The 23,319-nt window shown below is 35.0% G+C and overlaps 1 protein-coding gene across 2 annotated transcripts in view; it reads right to left on the reverse strand.

The window, feature by feature from the left end:
• Positions 1–872: 872 nt before the first annotated feature.
• Positions 873–23,319, reverse strand: part of LOC145241528 (uncharacterized) — a 96,402-nt gene continuing 73,955 nt past the window's right edge. Inside the window, exons 10-15 of one of the 2 annotated variants that reach the window (XM_080104572.1) lie at positions 21,850–22,071; positions 18,280–18,350; positions 15,139–15,265; positions 11,924–12,073; positions 10,670–10,819; positions 873–1,231 (exon numbers count right to left, since the gene is read on the reverse strand). In XM_080104572.1, coding sequence (XP_079960698.1) covers positions 1,008–1,231; positions 10,670–10,819; positions 11,924–12,073; positions 15,139–15,265; positions 18,280–18,350; positions 21,850–22,071 — 944 coding nt within the window. In that variant the 3' untranslated portion in view covers positions 873–1,007. The remainder of the gene's footprint in view (positions 1,232–10,669; positions 10,820–11,923; positions 12,074–15,138; positions 15,266–18,279; positions 18,351–21,849; positions 22,072–23,319) is intronic. The other variant, XM_080104573.1, reaches the window with a different exon arrangement.

Below are 23,319 nucleotides of genomic sequence, written 5' to 3' on the forward strand. Positions count from 1 at the left end.
CGTACTGCGAAATTTTCGTACTGTTCCGCGCAATGTAAACAACTTGTAATTGCTGAATCCACGGTATTTGAGGTGTGTCAAATTATTAACAAAGCAGTTTATTTCGTCAGTAAAATTGTTGTAAAGGTGGTTTGAGTAGTTCTGAAAAGCATACTATTACAGAACAGCTAGCAAATAGTAAAACTACCCTCAAAATTATAGGAAGGTATCACTAAACTGTAAAGAACTTTTTAAAGATATGTAAGAGAGCTGATAAAGGTGAATCTAGAGTTGTTTCACGCCGTTCTCTACTTTCCAAATGAAACATGAACTTGATAAGAACCCTGGGCAGACAAGTCGAGAAGTCTTTGTCCAAGCCGGATTGAAGAATGTCTCAAAAAGTACTCGATGTCGCCTTCTGAAAGAAGTGGTAACGTCTGTTAAGCCTGTTACAAAGCCTCCATTAAAGCAACATCACGTAGAAAACCGATTGAAATGGGCAGAAGACAACATAAAAATGGATTTTCCAACGTTTTGTTCACGTATAAAGTGCGTGTCACTCTTGATGGCCCAGATGGCTGGAGAAAGGGATGGATCTTAGATGGACGACATCGCCATCAACGTTTATATATATATATATGTGTGTGTGTGTGTGTGTGTGTGCGTGTGTGTGTGTACTTTTTTCCCAATTTTCGGATTTTGAAATCATCTCCATATGCTTTTTATTCCTTTTAAAATTGATAAGTGATTTTTCTTTTGATGAGTTAAGGGCGAAATAGATTCATGGGTTGATATAATAATTAAATGAATAATTTTGCGCTACGAAGCAGGTGCTATCAAAAATTGTGCTTGCCAACATACTTAAAGGAATAAATGGTAAGATGGTCAGCATCTTGAAATTTTTAATATAAACTTTTGTCATTTATTTGTTACATCGCGCGTCATAAATTAAAAGATTTGTTATAAATAAAAGGTGAAACATATTTCCACGCAAGTACACACACATCCATTGCCCCTCCTTTTCTTTCTCAGTCACGATCATTTGGGGAAACCCTACTCTTTTGCCGACTTTCTTTCTTCTTGTCTTGAATGTAACATTCCATTAGCTTCAAGGCCGTCTCCAGGTCAGTGACCTTTGTCACTCCAGCAAGGTCATCAGATGGGATCGATATGAAGCCTTCTCGATCCAGAGTTGCTTTGACGACGAGGCGAAGACATGATTTTAAATCGGTCTTTTTCAGGATTTCGTCATCTGATTTGGAAGAAATAAAGATAAAAGACACAAGATTAGTAGATAAGAAATAGTACAGTCAAAAGTTGCTGTTATATAATAATAAACTGGAACGACCTCAGGTCAACAGGTTGAAAGTTCATTTCCTTTACTGACAACTGAACCCTTAGTTATTTGTTATCCAACAATTGTTATCAAATACAAGTGGGTTATTTGTAAAATTATTTGTCTTCAGATCAAGATTTGTAAATATTTGTATAAAATTAGAAATATCAATAATTTTGATTTGTATGTTTGTGTGGCGACCATGTATTTAAGTATCTCTCTTCTTTGAGTATCTTCTGTTTTCGAGCTGGGTCATATAGTATTCTGCGAATGTTGGGCCTAGAGGTGATCCCATTGAGACGCCATCTATTTTGATGTATGTTTTACCATTAGGGTCAGTGAAGGGAACTTGTGTGGTAGATTTTTAATAGTAACTTTTCAATAGTAAACATTTAATTTAATAGAAATTTTTTGACCCACCTCGAAAACAGAATTTTCTCAGATCAAAAAAATAACCTAACTACATATGCCCAATATGTCGACGAGATATTCATTGCAGCCGAATCTGCACAAGGCATTAAAAAACTCAAACTAAATCTAGAAACATACTCCGTCCTCAAATTTACACACGAACCAAACATAAATAACAAAATACCATTCCTCGACGTTTTAGTAGATTCAATCCACCCTACCAAATACATAACTTCAACATACAAAAAAAAAAGAAAACTACCAATAATAATGAAATACTCTTAAATTATCACCGTAAATGCCCAGAAAAATATAAAACTGCCCTTATAAAAATTTGATTCACCCTCATACAATATAGCATCAACCCGACAAATATTTTACAAAGAACTAACAAACATAAAACAAACCCTAATACACCATAATTTTCCCAATAAAATCGTTGATAAGCACAGAAAACTCTATTTAAACTCAGTCCACAATAAAACATTAACTCTAACAAAGTATGCTATAAAAGCCAACTACACACTGACTACAAAAGAGATGAAAAATAATAACAAATTAAAACTAGTTAAAAGATACACCAGACCCACCAACCAGAACAAGAAGATCAAACTAATAATGTTACATGATAAAGGACTGCCCCCTTTTCATGTAAGTAAAAAAACATAGGGAATTAGTTAAATGTAAATATGAAATAGGTTAGTCAAGGATTCGAACTTGCGAAGCTAGATTTGGAATTGAAAATTCCAATCATAAGTTAAAATAAATACAGAATGTTATTGAAATAAGGAATGTGGAATTACAATTGTTTAGCTTACATATCTGTTATTAGAAAAGGAATGTAATGATGAACTTCAGTGAAAATTAAAATAAGGAATTTAATCGTCAATTGAACTTGTAAACATATTTTGTAAAGAGGTTAATTGAAAAATAGGTTACTGAACTCGGGTTCATGTCAAGTTTGGCAACGTGACGCAGGTCGCCAACGTGCTTTATGAGCACATGTTTAATCATGCGATGACGTGACGAGTTCTCAATATAGGTAGAGTTTTAGATGCAGTCTGGGAGAAGAGGAGAAGAGTCGGGGAAAGGGAGCCGAGAGAGAGAGAGAGAGAGAGAGAGAGAGAGAGAGAGAGAGAGAGAGAGAGAGAGAGAGAGAGGGGGGTCAGATACGGCTGTTGACGTCAAACCTTGGAAGCGAAAGGTTAGAGAAGAAAAAGCCATGTAAAGAAACTTTGAATCTTCGTGTTGTGATTCAACAGAAAAGGTATTGTCCATTTATATTATAAGAACTTTGTGAAAATCATCATCTCAAAAATAGGTAAGAAATATATGTATCAATATTTATAGAAACACTCCCGTTCATACAGAAATGTCAAAAGTATAAATGTCAATCTCTCGGTCTATCTATCTATATATCAAATCTCCTCTCATTGTGTATTACAAGCCGTCGGCTCTCTTGTATTAACATGCACAACAAACAGGAACATCTTAAGACATATGGACACTCCTAAGACTGTCTCTAGATAAAACACTAAGACTCTTCCTAAGACGAACAACAGCAACAATACAGAATATACGTCATCTTAATAATAACACCTAGTATATATAACATACGCACATATTTGATACTTCTAATAATAACACCCACCACGTAACAATAATATATTATCCTAAATTTAAAACCTATAATTTAATAATCAAAAACAGTACTAATACTAACACCACACTAAACCAAACTAATGTAGTGTATGAATTTTATTTGTCTCCGAACTCACTCTAAAAACTCATACAATGCATACATACAACACTCTCCCAACGACTAGCCTATAATTTAGCTGACAATAGCGCCATAAAACAACACCTAACATTCCATGATAAAAACCTACAGTCGTCCGACATAAGAAATATCTTAACTAACAATACTAACATTCGATACCTTAACAATTGCACACGACGACTAAAATTATTAGAAGCCATACTTATAAAAAACTACATCCCCTTTTTTAATCGGATCTCATTTAACAACGAAACAAATATACTAACAGTATTTAATAACTAACAAAAAAAAACTAATTAAATAAATTATAAAATAAAAAAATCGAAATTAAAAATAAAATAATTCGCCCCTATCCTACACCCACCTTTATAACCAATGAAAAAAAAATATATAAATATACCAAGCCCCAAAGACGACGACGACGACGACGACGACGACAACAGCAGCAGCAGCAGCAGCAGCAGCAACAACACCAACAACAACAACAACAACGACAACAACACCAACAACAACAACAACAACAACAACAACAACAACAACAACAACAACAACAATCTTTTTGGTAAGTTTAATTCTTAAAGTATATTAAATTTGTTAACCGCAACCTGGACGAATTACAAAATGCCGCGTTTTTTGTTTTTAATTGAGGAGGTATGTAAATAACTGTCAAAAAAGAATCATTACGAAAAACAACAATATCAGTATTTGAAGTACCTGGTGTTGTACCTGGTGAGTACATCACCGCTTTTTTGTTAAAATATGATAATATCACGACAATCGACGTCGACAATTATAATGGAGTATGGAGCTTCGAAATACTATTAAATAAGGAGGTATTCAACAAAATACCCCATTACATTGAAGCTGAGGGTGAAAAAAGTCCAGTTGTTGTTGCTGGGTGATGTCCAGCTTGTTGGATCTGTGTGTCTGAAAAGAAACCCAGTTGCACCTAATCCCCCAAATCGTGTGTTAGAACACTTAGCCCTTAAAGTTGGACATACAATCCCTAATAGCGAAGACACCCCGAATAGCTCCCCTTCAAAAGCTCCCCAAAAGACTATGACTCCGGACGAATACGAACAAACATATAACAGCACTTGTGCCCCCCTCAAAGGATGATTGGAAAGTTAAGTATAAAAGTAAGTGGGAAAAAGCTGACTCCCCGAAATCTTACGCAAAAATGCTCACCGAAGAAGAAAAAATCGAAATTAGATCGAGTAAAGACCCAGAGGGGGACAGAAGTACAAAGACTTGATAAAATTAAAAAAATAAACTCGACGAACAACGAAAAATTAATGAAAAAATTGAATCCGTACCTTCAACATAAAGTACGTCCTCTTCTCCAGTTAAACAAAGAAATCCCCGACCAAAAGCTGTCCCCAGTAACTGCTTCTCTACCACAAAGAGAATATAAATTGATCCCCTAGAACCCCACACCAAAAAATAAGAAGTCTTTCCCTAGAACCTCCCCGGTAAACTCCCTTCCTCCTCCCATACACCAAAACGACAGCACTAAAATTCAAACTCCTTCTCTCAGACTTTCTCCTTCTCCACTCACTATAATACACCCCTGAATACACCAGTCTCCAATGAAAACAGACATGCCTCCCCAACCCCTTCTCAAAAACGCTAGGGAAGCCCTTTACTAGGGAGGGAGGCACGAAAAAATCGTCCTGCCTATTACATAGGGAAGGATGTGTGCAAACTTACTCCAGAGACTGAGATACAATGAAATCTCCTCACTTAAAACAATTAGCAAGCGAGAGGTCAGAAACCCTGAAAACTTCCCTCAAACACAAAGACTTTTGACTGTGGTCAGATCGAGGAAAGAGGCAACAGAACTATAGAATATGATGGATGAGGCTAATACTGCTTTTAAAATAACGCCTCCTCTTGCATTCTTTAACGACAAAGAACTATCTGAACTTAAAAATCTTGTATTTGAAGGGTCCCCATTAGGATACACCCATCCGTTTATAGAGCAATTAAATTAATATATCCCCTTGACATCGGTGGCATGACCGTGGACGGGAGCATTACCAATGAAACGACTACTGGATCCATGGGGACAGCCGTCGATGTCTTGACATCGTCAATGTTCGTTCAGGATTCTCAACCTTAAGTTATCACAATGGCCTTGAGATTAGCGAATTTAAATGCCCTGGGATTGAAGGGCGTTTTTGGCAAATTTCGAGTTACACGCGACCTTCAACGCCTCAGAGTGGATATGTTGTTTATAGGAGACCCACTTTATTCCTAGTGATTATCAGGGCGTGCTCCGTAGAGACTTTCAACTCTATTCAGCGTATTTTGATGCCCGCTCAAGGGGGCTCACCTGACTAGCTAAGCGCACTCTTAATGCGTTGTTTGCCCCAGTATTTGCAGATTCGGAAGGGAAGCTTTGCGTCCTAGTTGTGTCGGATGCGGTGACTTGGAGAAAGATCTCGATCACGCTTTATTCCACTGCGCTATCGTTCGACCGTTGGGTTAGGGTTAGTTGAAGGCTTCACGGTTCGCATGCTAGATGGAAGATTTTTTGTACTGGATACGGTTTCCCCGTGTGCAATTGGGCACCGACCATGAAGAAAGAAAAACGCTGTTTTTCTTTGCTTGCTAGCAGTTATGAGAGGCGTGATTTGGTCGACATGACAGAAGAAGGTTTACAGAGATGAGACGTTCACTGCTCCCTAGCTGGTCCTCATTTTCAAATACCGCTTGAAAATGCGCATTCAGCTAGAGAAGGTGAAACTTTCTTCAGCAAATTTCAACGAAAAATGGGTGAAAGTTTCGCGCGTGTGCAGAGTAAATGGTGCCGATGTCTTTTTTTTTTTTTTTTAAATATAAATTAGGGGGAGAGTTTTCGGTGTTCTGAACTGTCGAACATATCGGGCCATTTAGAATAGAATTAGTTAGTGTCAGGATTTTTTCTAAGTTTAACTTAGCTGAAGTATGCATGTCGTTATAAGACCTCTTCCTTTTTAATTTTGTCCCTGCTCCCCTTTTTTGTCCCCATCTGTTTGGTTCGATAATCCCTATTCCCGACCCCATTTAGGTGACAGATCGGTTGTTTTGTCAGTGATGTTGGCCGACTTACGTGGTGTTTAAATAAAGTCAGTTTTCATGGAGACCTACACCTTTTTCGACTGACAAAACTACTTATCTGCCACAATTAATAGTGGGGGGGGGTTCTTTTACTAACAACCACTTATTCATTGTAAATATATCATTTATTTTGCATATAAAATTTTTATTCCAAACTCCCAACATTATATATATAAATTATAATTTCGGGTCTAATTAAGTCTTTCATGGACTGAATCTAGTATTATGGTAAAGAGTCTAGTTAGTTAATATGTCAGTTAGGTCCACATTAACACCCAGCCCCCTTTTCGGCCTCGTGCCACACTTTATGTTAAAATTTATTTTTTCATAAAAAATATTAACAACAACAATCGCTCCGGATGAAAATCGGATGCACCAATAGAAAGTGATTGAGAAGAATATGGCTGAACAACAACTTTTGGGCGCCATTTTATACAACATACCAGCTGAAATAAAAAAGACTGCTCAGCGAATGGAAAAGATATCCAGTAAAATCGGAAGAATAAATTTGTCGTGTCCAACTAGACGTGCTTGAATACAAAATTTTAACACCTAATATTTGTTAGAAATAGCAACTGTGAAAAGCTGAAATTTTGACAAGTGTTAGCCGTTATCATTCATAATAACATACTAAAATTTGAATGATTGCAAAGGATAGAAAAAGAATTATAACAATTATTTATTTTCAAAATAGGAACGTCCAAAAGTAAGTGACAAAATTGAGAAAAACAATGTGAACGGTATGCTATATTCAAATTTTTTGATTTCCTCTGAAGAATAAGTCTTACTTAGTCATTTGTAAACGTTGCATCAACCGGCACCATGGCGAAACGGCAAAAACTTGATTACTCTGTGAGACAAGCTATTGTGAAGCTACAGAAGAAAAAGCACACAATTAGAGAGATTTCAGAGCAAGTGAAACGTTCACAGAGTGTTGTAGGCAGGGTTGTTAAATCCTACAAAAATACTGGCAAAAAAGTTAGTGCTTTTAAAACTGACAGAACCCGCAAAACTTCTGCAAGAGAAGATCGAATAATGCAGCTTAAATTAAAGGAGCGTTTTAACTCTTGCACAGAAATTAAAAGGGTTATGAATTGTACCTCATGTGTTAATGTGTCAAGACAGACTGCTTCTAGACGACTTCAAGAAATAGGCCTGTTTAATCGAACCCCAGGGGAGAAACCACTTGTTAGTTCGAAGAATAAGAAGAAGAGATTAGAGTTTGCAAACAGGTATGTAATTTGGACATATGAAAATTGGGCAAAAGTATTTTTCAGTGATGAAAGCAAGTTCAATTGATTTGGAAATGATGGAAAAAACAATGTAAAGAGACGTATTGGTGAAAAATTAAGTGCAAATTGTACTAAGAAAACTGTCAAGTTTGGGGGCGGAAACGTCATGGTATTTGGAATGTTTTCTAGCCAAGGTACAACGCCTCTTGTCCGGTTACAAACTCGTGTAAACACGAAGATCTATAAAAACATTGTTCAAGATCATGTTGTGCTAATCATACAGAATTCCGGTTTCGATAAGGCTACCTTTACGCAAGATAATGCCCCATGTCACAATGCAAAGGTTGTAATGAGTTACCTTAGCGAGCAAGATTTCGAAATTATGGATTGGCCGCCACAAAGTCCTGACTTAAATCCAATAAAACATCTTTGGAAAATCTTAGGAGTGAGAGTTATGGAAAGAAATCCCACTAACACGGAGGATTTGTGGATGAATCTTCAAGAAGAATGGTCTAAAATTAGTATGGAGGATTATTAAAATTTGATTCGTTATTGTAGTCGAAGATGTGCAGCTATCATTGAGAGCAAGGGCTCATTTACTAAATATTGATTGTACATGTATTTTTATTGTTTTTTGGCTGTTTACATTGTTTTTCTCAATTTTGTCCCTTACTTTTGGACGCCCCTATTCAAACAAATATTGTTATAATTCTATTTCTATTCTTTGCAAATGATTTCAATTTTAGTATGTTTTCATTGATGATAACGGCTACCAGGTGTCAAAATTTCAGATTTTCACAGTTGTTATTTTTAACAAATATTAGGTTTTAAAATTTTGTCCCTAGGACGCTACTGTATATATATATATATATATATATATATATATATATATATATATATATATATAACTACTTCATGTACTCATATAAAATTAATATACAAAAGTATAAATTTATGTGCAAACTTTAAGTATTTACTTCAAAAGTGCTCCATACGTAGGTATATATATATATATATATATATATATATATATATATATATATATATATATATATATACCTACGTATGGAGCACTTTTGAAGTAAATACTTAAAGTTTGCACCTAAATTTATACTTTTGTATATTAATTTTATATGAGTACATGAAGTAGTTATATATATATATATATATATATATATATATATATATATATATATATATATATATATGTATATATATCTTTTACAGAGGAAAAATTTCTCTCACAATTTAGGATGACATCTTCACTTTGGAATTACCTTTCAACCACTTGGATTATTACAATTTCTCTTGGACATTTTCATATACATCTAACCAATCATCTATACATCTAACCAATCAAGTATACATGTAACCAATAGACTATACATCTAACCAATCAACTATACATTTAACCAATCATCTATACATCTAACCAATAGACTATACATCTAACCAATCATCTATACATCTAACCAATCAACTATACATCTAACCAATAGACTATACATCTAACCAATCAATTATACATGTAACCAATAGACTATACATCTAACCAATCAACTATACATTTAACCAATCATCTATACATCTAACCAATGAACTATACATCTAACCAATCATGTATGCATCTAACCAATCATCTATACATATAACCAATCAACTATACATCTAACCAATCATCTATACATCTAACCTATCATCTATAATCCAACCAATCAACTATACATCTAACCAATCAACTATACATCTAACCAATCAACTATACATCTAACCAATCAACTATACATCTAACAAACATCTATACATCTAACAAATCATCTATACATATAACCAATCAACTATACATCTAACCAATCAACTATACATCTAACCTATCATCTATAATCTAACCAATCAACTATATATCTAACCAATAAACTATACATCTAACCAATCAACTATAAATCTAATCAATCAACTATACATCTAAGCAAACACCTATACATATAACCAGACATCTATACATCTAACCAATCCTCCAATCATCTAACATCTAACTAATCATCTATACATCTAAAAACATCTATACATCTAAGCAATCAATTATATATCTAACAAAACATCTATATATCTAACCAATCAACTATACATCTAACCAATCATCTATATATCTAACCAATCAACTATACATCTAACCAATCATTAATACATCTAACCAAACATCTATACATCTAACCAATTAATTATACATCTAACCAATCAACTTGTTCTTTGTATTATACCCCATTGTTTCGCTTTTTTCATCGAACCAGAATTTCCTTTTGAATATCCTTCTAACCCATGCATTTATGCAATATTATAAACTTTCTTTCAAATATAACTTCTTTAATAATTTGTAGTTTTCAATTAATATGCTTACTAGCAAACCTAATAACCTCATCATTTTACTCACTACTTTTCTATATGGATAAGAGCCATTTTTTGAAACTCCATGGAATATTGCTTGTCGAATAATAAACTTGCTGTATATTCTAATTTACATAGTTTAAACTGAAATTCTTATATCAATGCTCTATATCAAATATTGATCTTTTTCAACTAGTTAATATTCCTATAAATATTAGTATTTATATATTTCTTTAAATTAGCAAAATTATTCAGTTTGTGAATCTGGCAAAAAATTTGAATTTAATATACACACAACTTCTTTTTTTGAACATGAGCTTAGCGAATAACGCCCCTCCACCTCATCCCTAATGCTGAGACCATACTGTTGAAATATTAGAAAAAAAAAAACAGAATACACATAGAAATATTTTCGAATATAATGTGTACAATTCTTTCCCTTACCCAACAGTGACCAAGCTTCTTCTCCATCAATAACCGGTCGAATCCAACGGGATTTCTTTATCCCAGTCAAGCCGACACCCTTGGGTGGGTAGATCGTCCACAACACTTCCAGCATATCACTTCTACTTAAACGTTCATTCTGACAACATTCTATAATATATATAAAAATTATATATACATAAATTGTGTAGCGGCGAAGTGTGTAAAATGAAAATGCTTAAACTCCTTTCTGCGCAACCGAATTCGCGCATGCATTATTAATTAATAAAAACAAATGGCAATAATTTGGACCAATCAGAGAATTATCTGAATTTATTTTAAATGGCTTCTGGATCCACGAAAAGCCAAATTCTTCCTTTAATAAACAGTTGAGACAAAATAAGCAAAGATAGTGCGAACAGTAAAACTATGCGTAGCCCATTATGTGCTACAATTCTCAACGCACTCAACTCAAGCACAGATTGTCATAATTACACAGACACACACACACAGACACACAGACACACAGAGTAAGTGAGTAAAATCCTTTCAACTGTTTGATCAGACAATTCCAAGACAAAAACATGTTTGCGAGCTGAACTTGTAGGAATAACATAATATTTCACACTCTCTGGAGTTCAACCACTACAAGATCTTCGAGGTGACTTTTTTTAAAGTGCTGTCAATTTGCAACAAATAGCAAGCAATATTGATTTTCTATTTGAAACGGGAGCATTCCGACCTAACGCGTGATGAACTCATGAGGCTATTTTTGTTGCAAATTCATAAAAGGATCCGCTAAACAGCAAATTCGACTTTGAAAACGAGAACCTATAAAAATCCACAGTTCAATATTAAACACCCTGTATAATACTGAGTAGTTATCTTTCGCCTATGTGACACTAGGGCCAGAAAGTGAATTTGAAGAACCAGCACTCCAGAGGAGGAGTACTCTAGCCTGAAAAAAAAAGGTGCCGAGGTAGCCCAGTCGGCATTCCCCGATAAAGGCGTCTCATACGATTAACAATAAACTAACCCCCTTCTCAAAGAGAAAAGGCAAAACCTGGGAATGTGGACCGCCTGGAATTGCACATATCGGATAACATACCTCAATCATCAGGGAAAATATCATTTCAAAAATGGTATAGACTCTGTATATATTTTGATCCCGAGGGAAAAATTTCCGGCTGAATCTGATATAAGTCTGATTAGTTGATTAAAAACTTCTTCGGCTAAATACTGATTGGTTGACTGGAAATAATATAAACAACTTACCAATATCAGGTCCAATTTTTACGGGGAAAAGTCGTTGCCATAATTCATTCATTAAATCTTGAACGCTTTCGTAATTTGTCAACCGGAAGTCATGCTCACGACAACCGGCCAGTTGCTGACTTTCCTCGGTTTTCACATTATCACTAGCACCTGAAAGAACAAAAACGAATCCAGAAATAAAACACCACCCTTGATTTATTTTTTTGCCAAGTGAACTATCTGTTCAACTACTTATGTCACATAGGTGAAGTGTTGCTCAATACAAGTTGGCATTCTTGGACTCTCGTTTGATCAGGAGTATAAGGATGATAATCGATCGTTTAGTAGCGATCTTCCAATCCACCATTTTGGAATTAGGACGCTTATCGACCTTAAACTATAACTTTCAATAAACACTGGCACCTTTTTATGGTTCATAAGTTTAAATAACCATCCTTCATATTAGTCAGTACTCTACGTTCGTGACCGTAAAACTTCATCTATGATGTCAGCAGGTCACGTGATTTTTAGTGGAAAGACCTACAATTACGAAAACCACGCTATAATACAAATAGCGTATCAGTAGCTATGTTTCATGTTTGAGGTGTATATATATATATATATATATATATATATATATATATATATATAATATAAAGCTGAATGTGTGTGTGTGTGTTTGGTCACGAATAGGCTCTTATATAGTTGACTATTTTGAAAAACTGATTACATATAATGATAGAAGATGTATCGAGACACAGGAATGGGTATGTTTGATCCTGCAGAACGGTAGTTCATTAAAATTGTGGGGTCTGCGTTCGCGCCTGGTCCACAAAGTATAGAAATAAAAAAAATAAAAAATAAAAAACCTTTACAAGTTTTTTTGATATAGATGTACATAAGAATACGTTGATAAGTATGTTTTAACTTAAATAGGGATGATATAATAAAATTGTGTGGTCTGCGTTCGCGCCTGGCCTCCATAGAATGGAAGTAGGCACAAACTTTAATAAAGACTTTTCATATCGATCTGCGTAAGTATACTTTGATAATTATGTTTCAGTTTGAAGAAATAAGGTATAATAAAATTATAAGGTGTTCGTTCGCATCTGACCTCCATAGAATGGAAATATGTCACAAAGTTTAACAAGGTCTTTTAATATAGATCCACAGAATATTGTGATAAGTGTTTCAATGTAAACCGGTATGGTAGAATGAATTATGGGGCTTATCTATTTTATTTTTACTTTCATCATATTTTGCTTTGGTTTTGATACCCCCGAATTCGAAGCTATCTCTTTACAACCCTTCCTTTCCATAACCTATCATACTTTAATAAATCAGTCCATTTTCTGCAGGCTGTTTTTGAACCCAGTCAACGACGGGTGCTTTTGCTAGTATATATATATATATATATATATATATATATATATATATATATATATATATATATATATATATATATTATTATAATAATTTTTACATGCCTACAGACACTAGTGTTTCATCCTTTCGGGAATCATCAGTGTAGTGCCACGATTACTGCCGGTCGGGAGATTCAAACCTGGTCACGAAGCCATCTCTGACTCAATTAGCAAGGAGCAAACCAACACCGCCAACTTTAATGGCGAGAAATATCGTTGAAATTTAAACATTTATTTTTAAATGTGGAGACATCCGTCCAAGGTGATCTAATGATTATAATATCATAATCTACGAGCTTAAGTGACCGTCTTTCACTTCAACTGTAAAGTGCTCAACAATAAGAACCGAGTATTGAATGGGCTGACATGATTATTTCGGCAATACTATATATATATATATATATATATATATATATATATATATATATATATATATATATATGTATATATATATATATATATATATATACAGGATTACCCCCCAAAAAAACAAAAGCTAAATGGAGGCTATCTAGAACATATGCTGTAGAACGGAGAAAAAAAGGCCAAAGACCCTGATGTTTTGATGTGATGTTTTAAATATAATAAATTAGTTATGGCCAAAGTTTCATTTTAATCAGACAAAACACTAAAATACGCGGGGCTAATTAGATTTGGCGCCTTTTTTTTTGGGGGGGTCATCCTGTATATATATATATATATATATATATATATATATATATATATATATATATATATATGTGTGTGTGTGTGTGTGTGTGTGTGTGTGTGTGTTAAACTGTGCATATCTAACTACTTTTTACACTATATGTATACTTTAAACAGATTTTGGTTTCTCAGTTCTGTCTGCATATAATTATTTTATTTAACCCATTGACAATGTATTAACATGTCTGTCTTATTTGAAGCCATCGCTTTGTAGACAGTCAAATATATAAGCGGATAAATTTATTGTTGCTTTAAGTGTTTAGTTTAGTATTAATTATAATACATTACTTAATTATGTAATGAATAGAAAATGAATACACACACATATAATATAATTAATAGTGCTCTAATCTATTATTTATAAGTTACGTTTCCTATTATGTTAAATTCTGAATACTAAGTTAAATACTAGGTTTAATACTAAGTTAAATACTAGGTCTCCTTAGGATATCATTGTCACCCGATATATGCGCCGTTTCTTTTCGTCGTTTTACTCCCCACCAACGTTCTTCTTTGTTAGGTGAAATATGAGGATTACACCCAATATAAGAACAGTAGTTCGATTAATCCAATTAATCCAAATCATCTGCCGTCATATAAAATATTCCGAAAGATGTTTATCCGTTTTTTTTAATTTTATTTTATAACCATTTTAAAACATTTTATTCAGTGTCCGCATAGTTCTTTACACGTTTCTAAAGACGCAAGCGTCGGTTTTACCCTAACAACGCGAGGAGCCAATACCACAAAGTATTTTTTAGGTAAATTTTGTGCGTAAGTGCATAAAACTCCTAAAAAGAGATTAATTTGCAACACCAAAGCGCGGAGTAATTAATCAACAACTCTTTTTAGAATAAAACAACGAAAGAAAACAGACTCTGTCTGAGGTGAAAGAAAGAAGAGGGATAGAAAGTTTTCGTATGTTCTTGTGTCGGGAGGCAGAAACTTTAAGTGTCCCCAAGTTGTCCAATGGAGGTCTTCAGTGAAGTAGTCACAGCCTGGGGGGATTCAGAGAAAATAGTTTGTTATGGTGACTGCTACAAAGTTGCTGTTTCTTTTAGAACTGTATGGATCGATTTATTGAAAGGAATGTGTTTCACGTACCTATGATTATTATGTTGGTGCCATTTTGTCTGATTTTCATTGCTGATTCTCGGACGTCTTCTCGGTTCAGTCCGCGCCCACCAGAGACAATGAGACACGTCTGTTGACACCATGGACGAGGGAATTCCTGTCAACAGAAGATCGTTTTATTATATGCAGATGTAAAAAATAACTTTTATTTAAATTGATTTCATTATTATGTAATTTTTATTTCTACTCCTTTTATTATTAATGGTACCTTTTAGAAACGATAGAGCCAAGTATTAAGTATAAAATGGTTTGTTTAAATAAGTTTCAATTTACCTCCACACGACGGTAATTTGTTTTATTTCTCATCAAGATTAGACATAGTTAGATGACGTCATAATGAACATGGCGTTGTCTCGGATGATTATTTCGAACCTCCAAGCGGTTATTGGGTCTCGTTCCTACAAGTGCATGGGTCTCGTTCCTACAAGTGCATCCGTTCAATGTCTCACATGACTCGTGAATTATCGCAATCAATTATGCTAAAGTTATTTACCAGTATCCCACGGCAAAAAGATGTGACACAAGGTCATGAAAGCGGAATTTGAAAAGTATGCGCTGTAGAGGAGTACTCTTGCCTGCAAAAAAAAAAAAAAAAAAGCTTCGGCAGTTCTGTCTGCATTTCCTGGTAATGGCGCCTCAAGCGATATACAAAAACTAATACCCTTCACAATGAGTAAGAAATTAAAACCCGAGAGGTTGGGCACCCCTAGAACTGCACAGGATTAAGAAATACCTCAGCCAACAGGAACAATCTAAACAATGGCCTAGACTTGGGTGGCTTTGATGAAAACCTCTATCGACTGAGATATGCGGAAAGATAATATATTCGGTTAGGAAGCTGTAATTGTCATTTTCCTTCGGTTTTGACGAACTGAACCTACATCGACAACTGATTTACATAATTATTGACCGCATGAAGCAGTTGAAGAAAGTGAAGCCGCATATCAGTTTCTTTCTCGCTCGAAAGCATCGTCTTTGTCTAGGCAGATTAGTTCTAGAATTGATGCTAAACCGTCAGAATTGAGAACTCAAATTACATCCATTGACCTCTGTTGGATGCGCATCATTCATGTTGAGCTGTTTTGCCATGGATTGCACATAGAGATTAAACTACTTCATTTGAACTGATAGGCAAACAGAATTATAGTGTCGTCGACTTCTGTTATGGAAACTGTCAGAGTTAACGCTGAAATTCTTCAGTAGAAGAGTTCAAATTTATCTTTTTGGATTTGTTCGGATTGACTCTAAAACCAATATCGGCGAGAGAAATATCGATAAAGAGTGAATTGCCCTTGCAACAAATTGGTTTCTATGAATGCTAAATATGACGATAAGGATATATATATATATATATATATATATATATATGTATATATATATGTGTGTGTGTGTGTGTGTGTGTGTGTGCACGCGCATGTATGTGTGTGTGTGTACAAGAAAACGACAATGTCAAACTTTTTGAGACATGTGTATAGATAAGGTTCTTGAACATTCCGAATCTGACATATTTTTCTAAACAAAAACAAGAAACTTGCTCAATCATTGACATAGCCTGCCGTTTTGATACGAGGATGCAAGACAAAGAACATGAAAAAAATCTGAAATGGGAATTAGACTATGGAAAAGTAAAGAAGTTAAGTTGATCCCGAGCGGCGGAAAGTGTTAAGGATCAGCTTCAATGTCCAAAGTCAAAGGAATTGACCTGATGTCCAAGAAAAAAATTCAACTTAAAAAATTCAAAAGTTGAAACTACTACTACTACTACTACTACTACTACTACTACTACTACTACTACTACTACTACTACTAATAATAATAATAATAATAATGATAATAGACACGATCACCCAAAAAAGAATATAAAAAGTAGACATGATCAAGTGAGGAAGGGAAACAACTGAATCTTGAACACCCAGACAAATGCACAAATCGGCAGCAGTACTTGAAAATAAAAGTAAAAAAAAATCCTAGGAGACATGAATATACAAACGGATAAACCCATACATGCAAAAAGACCGGATGTCATAATTGTTGATAAGAAAGAAAAGTCCTGCTAGATTGTAGATTTTGCCGTCCCAGCAGCGTACAGAGTGAAGATCAAGGAGACGGAGAAGCGGAACAAATACACGGAACTAGCCAGAGAGCTGAAAAAGAAATATGGAAGATGAAAAAAGTCCAGATAACACCATCAATAGTAGAGGGATAGCTAAAAAAATACAACGGGTAGTAATAATAATAATAATAATAATAATAACAATAATAATAATAATAATAATAATAATAATAATAACAATAATAATAATAATAATAATAGTAATAATAATAATAATAACAATTCTGATTTCGTTTATCAACGTCTCCTTGGAAAGGGATGCGATTCATTTCCAGAGAATTTCCTTCAATCCTGGCTCCAAACCAGGAGCTTCAAAGATCAAGGGTTTTCCTAAGGATGTGGTACCTACAATAACAGAAGTCTGAAGGCCACCTAAAACATCGGCTTTGATAGTCTCCATTAAAATCTGAAAACGGCTAGACTTCATCGTAACCAAATCTTAGACCGTATCTGCTGGCAGGAGAAACCTGGGATTAATGTAGAAAGAATATGACGATGAATGAGTGATCGGTTTCGTAACAACGACCCTATTCTCCATGGAAGTTGGGTTGGTTCTGTTGCATGTGCATGAACATATACTCTAAAAAATAGCCTTCATCTCCAAATGATTGCTAAATAACAAATAATTGTGTGCTGTTCGCCATTAATAACGTTTACAACCGCCTGTTATTAAGTAGAACAAGAACAAGAAAGGCAAGAAGAAGAAGTGGAAGAAGAGAAAGACGAGAAGAAGAAGTGGAAGAGAAAGACGAGAAGAAAGGCGAAAAGTAGAAAGGTGAGAAAAAGAAGACAGCAACGGAAAAAAAGACTTCATATTGACTAACCCTTTAACCATATATATATATAGTGGCTAGAAACCTTTCTTTGCACAATAAACGCAGAAGAAGAATATGACAATGAACTCCATGGATGCTGTTGTTGTTGCTGCTGCTGCTGCTGCTGCTGCTGCTGCTGCTGATGATGATGATGATGATGATGAGGAGGAGGAGGGTACTTACCTGCATTGTCGTTTCTATCAGTCGAAATGCTTGGTTCATGTATGGATGTCCACTTTTAGGCTTCATTTGTGCTGAAAGAAATGAAGTTATTTCGGCTTTTAACACCGTATAAATTTAACATTTGCAGGTATATTTTGATGCAAGTGTGTTAAAAAACATCAGAATAGAAAAATTTTCCACCTTATATTAATATTAAGCGGGGAATGATAAATTAGAGTAACATATACAGGAAGTTGTGTCACAAAAGGAAGTCCAAAGTGATCCGTGGGTAACATGCTGATCATATCTTTCCTCGTTTTTTTTTTTTTTTTTTTCAGCGGGAGAGAACGGTTGGCTTTGCTTGCAAAATAACAATATCTCAGTCTCTTCGTTCTTAATATGTATGCATGTCTCTCTCTCTTTCTCTCTCTCTCTCTCTCCTTGTCTCTCTTTCTTTCTCGTTATCATCACAACCAGATAAGATTTGCTGATCAGTTGAAATTTGAACGCCGTTGCAAAAAGTTGGAAGCGGGACCCTGTTAACGGCGATCGTAAAATGTTTGGAAGCGCAATTCGCTGCGGATAATAGTATACTAATTTCGAGTTCTAAAATACTGTTTCTTAAATGTTAAAGTGAAAGGATATTTTTTTATAAAAAAACATCCATGTTAAACTTATTTTATACGGTATTCAATTCTAGCACCAAAAGTGTCAGCCTAGATTATTAATACTCAGGAGAGATTTAATGACGATGAAAACGTTCCCACTAATACATTCGAAAACTTGAAAAAAGACGCAACAGACGTCATATTAACCCATTGATGTAAAGGAAATCCCTATTGTTTTACCGTGCGTAACACCTGTGGAGATGATTGCCGTGCTAGGACATAAAGCCATTCCATAAATGTCCACACGGTGCAAACAAATCAAGTCATCCTCCCCGGCAAACGATTATGTAATAATGCTAAATGTGGAGTTCCATTTCATCTATTGTAGAAAAAAAAACAACACGAAAAAGAAATAATTAGCGCAACGGTTAGTTTGGATCCTGGCTTGAGGTAGTTGCTTGTCTAGCCGCACTGATGAGCTGTGATACAGCGAAACAGTACTGTATGTGAATGACCATATATATATGAGTGAGAATATGTGTGTGAACACTTCTCAACCTATATACTCAACCAATTTTTTATCTACAGACTTGATATTTGGTACATAGAGTATTCAGACATGTAAAACTTTTCAATCAGTTTTCACCTGGAAAAACGGGCTGCTAAGGGGTAAGAATTGAAAAATTGGTACGTGAGGGCTGTTCAATTTTTGTCTGTTTGTCACGAATGTGTATACGCGAATCGTTCTCATTACAGATTCCATATGTTAAGAATAAGAAGGTTTGAAAATACCCTTTAATCGTCGTGTCAAGCTAGCCTAATAGTTATCGTACTTGACTCACTATCTTTAGATTTTGGTTTCGATCTCAGCTCGAGTATTTCTTTTTTACTTACAAGAAGTGAACTGTTTAGAAATAATTAAAAAAAATAATACTCGCATGCACATGTCTCAGTTTCTGTATGAATTAAACTATAATATTTATGCGTATTTTACGACCGGGCAACGCCGGGCGGCCTGCTAGCAATTTATAAATCTCACGTAGTGAAAGTTTATTTTATTTTGATCACTCTTATTCACCCAAGACAAGGCAAATTGTCACTGGCACATAATGGGCTACTATTAGTGACCATGACTACATGAACATTCTAAGTTAGGAGTTGAGCAGCGAGATGTCTGTTCGAATTACATTTTAATTTCTGTATGTTAGTACAGCTAGGAAAACAGGAAACAGGCATGGAATTCCAAAGACTAGTAGTTCGAGGGAGGAAAGTATTAGAGTAGGAATTTTTCCGGCATCAACGGATCTCTACATTGAAGGAGTGGGATTTTGCTGCTTGTCGAGTTAGTTGTAGGGAGTATTTATGTCGAGGGATCACAAATGCTTTGAGTTCGTCAGAGCACATTCCATTAAAGTGCATAAAAAGCACAGATGCAACAATACGGCGATGAGACAGGGTTGGAGCTTGATTGAGCTTCTGGATAAATTTATGAAAGTGTATCTGTACCAGTCGTGGATACGTCCTCGATAATCTATCCTACAGATGTAAGGGGACTATGGAATTAGCTTTTGGAAGTTGGACAGTAAGATACTTGTTCACGTTACATTTAAATTTCGACGTATTAATACTGTTGGAGAAACAGGGAGCAGAATGAAAGTTTCAAAGGTAAGCGATCCGAGGAAAGACATTATCAGAATAGAATATTTTCCCGCCTCTAGAGATCTCTACACTGAAGGAGTGAGATTTAACAGTGTGACATGACCCAAAGGACGGTTGGGCTCCCAATGGGGGGAGCTAAATCTTAAAATTCACTATAAAAAAGGGGTAAACATAACTGTTCATTAAATATGGTGCGCCCAGGCGACAACAAAAAAATCCCTGCCGAGAGAAAATAACAAAATAATAAATGATTGTGTTATATTTAGCTTGGGTTTATCCGTCAAAAACTATGTCACTTTAAAAGTTGAGCGAAAACATATGCGGTGAATTGGTGCAAATAATTTGAATTCATATATTGGAGAATGAATGTTTACACCTTGAGGAACGTCATCTGATCTAAGGATCACGAGTGTGACTCCGAAGGTCTGATAAACAGCTCATAACCTTTGTAGGTACGATTGTGTGGGAATTCTAAAAGGGGGCTAATCTAGACATGGCAGAAGTGACACTGTCGTTGTTGATTGGTTGGGGGAATCATCGCCCTGCATTATATAATCATGTGCAGAGCCTAAAAATGTCAGTCAGTCAGAGAGTAAGAGAGACAGTCAGTCAGTGATTTCGTTGAAAAAGAAAGAAAGGGAGAGGCCTAAAGACTAATTGTCGACGTATATAAACTCATTACTTCTGAAAGTGTAAAGAGCAATTGTACATATATTTATATAGATATTTTGTATGAAAATTAATCAGTAGACTAGAAAGATGAGTTTATTTTCCTTTCTTTGTGAATTGAGTTCCTGTCGGAAGGCGAATTGTGAATTACTGTTTCTTTTTCCTTAGCGGGCGACCGACCAGCGAGAGGAACTAAAAAGCACCGGCAGCGAATGTAAGACTGTCCAGTGCAACTAACAGGTCCTACTGCATTGAAAGATCACATCTGGTCATTGTCGATCAGAATAGTGACTCGGACGAGATCAGAGGTCACACTTTGGTGACCTGCGACAAGGATAGCGGCACAGCAGTAGGTCGAGCAGGGTGAGGTACAAAATCAAATTATATTCGTTTGTTGTATTGCACAATAAAAAGTAAGACACCCTAAACATATACACACTACGACCAAGCTAACAAGTCAATATGTACACCCTCCTCGAAAAAAAAAAAAAAGAAAGCATTTTACTAATGTTTTTATTTTATAACGTGGCTAGACTTTTGAATGAAAACAAATCATCCCCTTCGTTTTCGATCAACTGACTTCTAAGGTTGCGATTTTTGATTTCCTAATTCGCGATAACACGTGTTACGCTTGAAAATAAATATGTTATCTTACCGATTTCTTCGAGTATCTTTTTGTTATCTCTCGTCTGGCCGAGTCCGCTAATCATGTCGAGGCTGCCTGTGTACGTAGCAATTCCAATCCGAGTTCGAAAACGCTTCAGATCCAATGACGACACTAACATTTCCAAAAGTTCCCTGGTTTCACTTAATGTCTTTTCTGACAGACGATTAGAATTCTCTAGAAGAACCATCAGATCGTAACGATGCTTCGCACCTGAAATAAAAACAAAATATTGAATCATTGCTTTAAAAACACTTCTATACTGAAAATTAAGGTAAGTACCTATCAGACATTCATACGCAGTGTAAAAATATATGACTAACGAGGATTGAAGACATGCGTTGCATGGAGAAAAATGATGAGAATGATACGATAGATGTACAATATGAGTCTTAAAGAGGGTTTTAAATCTGATGAGCTCATAACGATTTTTATTCTTTAGAGAGATGTGTGCAGAACAGGAATCATGTTGAAAGAATAGATGAGAGTCCTTCGGTTGTGGTAGTTTTAGTTTACAGGAGAATGCCAAGAAAAATATGGAAGAAAGTTATAAGATAGAATTGAGAGAAAAAAGATAATATAAGAAAATAAAGATACGGATGAAGATGAGTTAGTCTTGAGGTCAACCAACACATGTCAGCATGTAAAACAGATGTTAAACCAAAAATTATGACATAAAGTATGTGCAAATAATGTGAAATATTGGCAGGTAACACTGGGAAGAAAAACATTCAATGGGTTACACACATGCAAATGGATTCAAATTTAAGCATTCGGTATTTCTATCATTGTCTAACAGAATGCATAATTTGACCCAGAAATATTTGAGCAGATATCGGTCAAATAATTGAGACAATACAAAAAGGAAATACTAGAAATTCAAATGGGAAATAATGTGTTTCGTCACAGAGAAACAGTCAGTCAAAAAGATTGAGAGAGAAAGAGATGCGGCACCTGTCATCATCACTTCACCACCAGATAACCATCTAACCACGCTCCCCGCACCTTTCAGTAAATATCAAAACAACAATAACAATTTGTCACAGTAAAGCTGATTCTCGAAGTGAAATACAAACTATAATATATTTTTGTAGATCAACTGTGTTGTGATTTTTACTTCACTGTCAGTGTGTGTATATGCTTGTGCCAGCAACGAAAGTACATATAAACATTGTATAAACTGGACAAAGGGATTTTGAACAACCAGCCAGAGCTATTACGTAACAGTGACACACTGTTTTCTAGACGCAGATCCCAAACTACTCAATAGAAATGCATATATCCACAAATAGAGAAAAATGTGAAGAAGACAGAAAAAAGATTTGGAAAATATAACGTCGTCCGGAACCAACATATATATGTATATCTCAGTCGCAAAGTAGACAAAAAATAAAAAAGAATTTCAACTCGCTTTTTCTTTGTAACAACAACCTTTATTTCCTAATTGTTACGGCTGTGACC

Source organism: Euprymna scolopes, chromosome 20 (assembly GCF_053919585.1).
Source record: "Euprymna scolopes isolate OS-2025 chromosome 20, ASM5391958v1, whole genome shotgun sequence".
Taxonomy (NCBI): Eukaryota; Metazoa; Mollusca; class Cephalopoda; order Sepiida; family Sepiolidae; genus Euprymna; species Euprymna scolopes.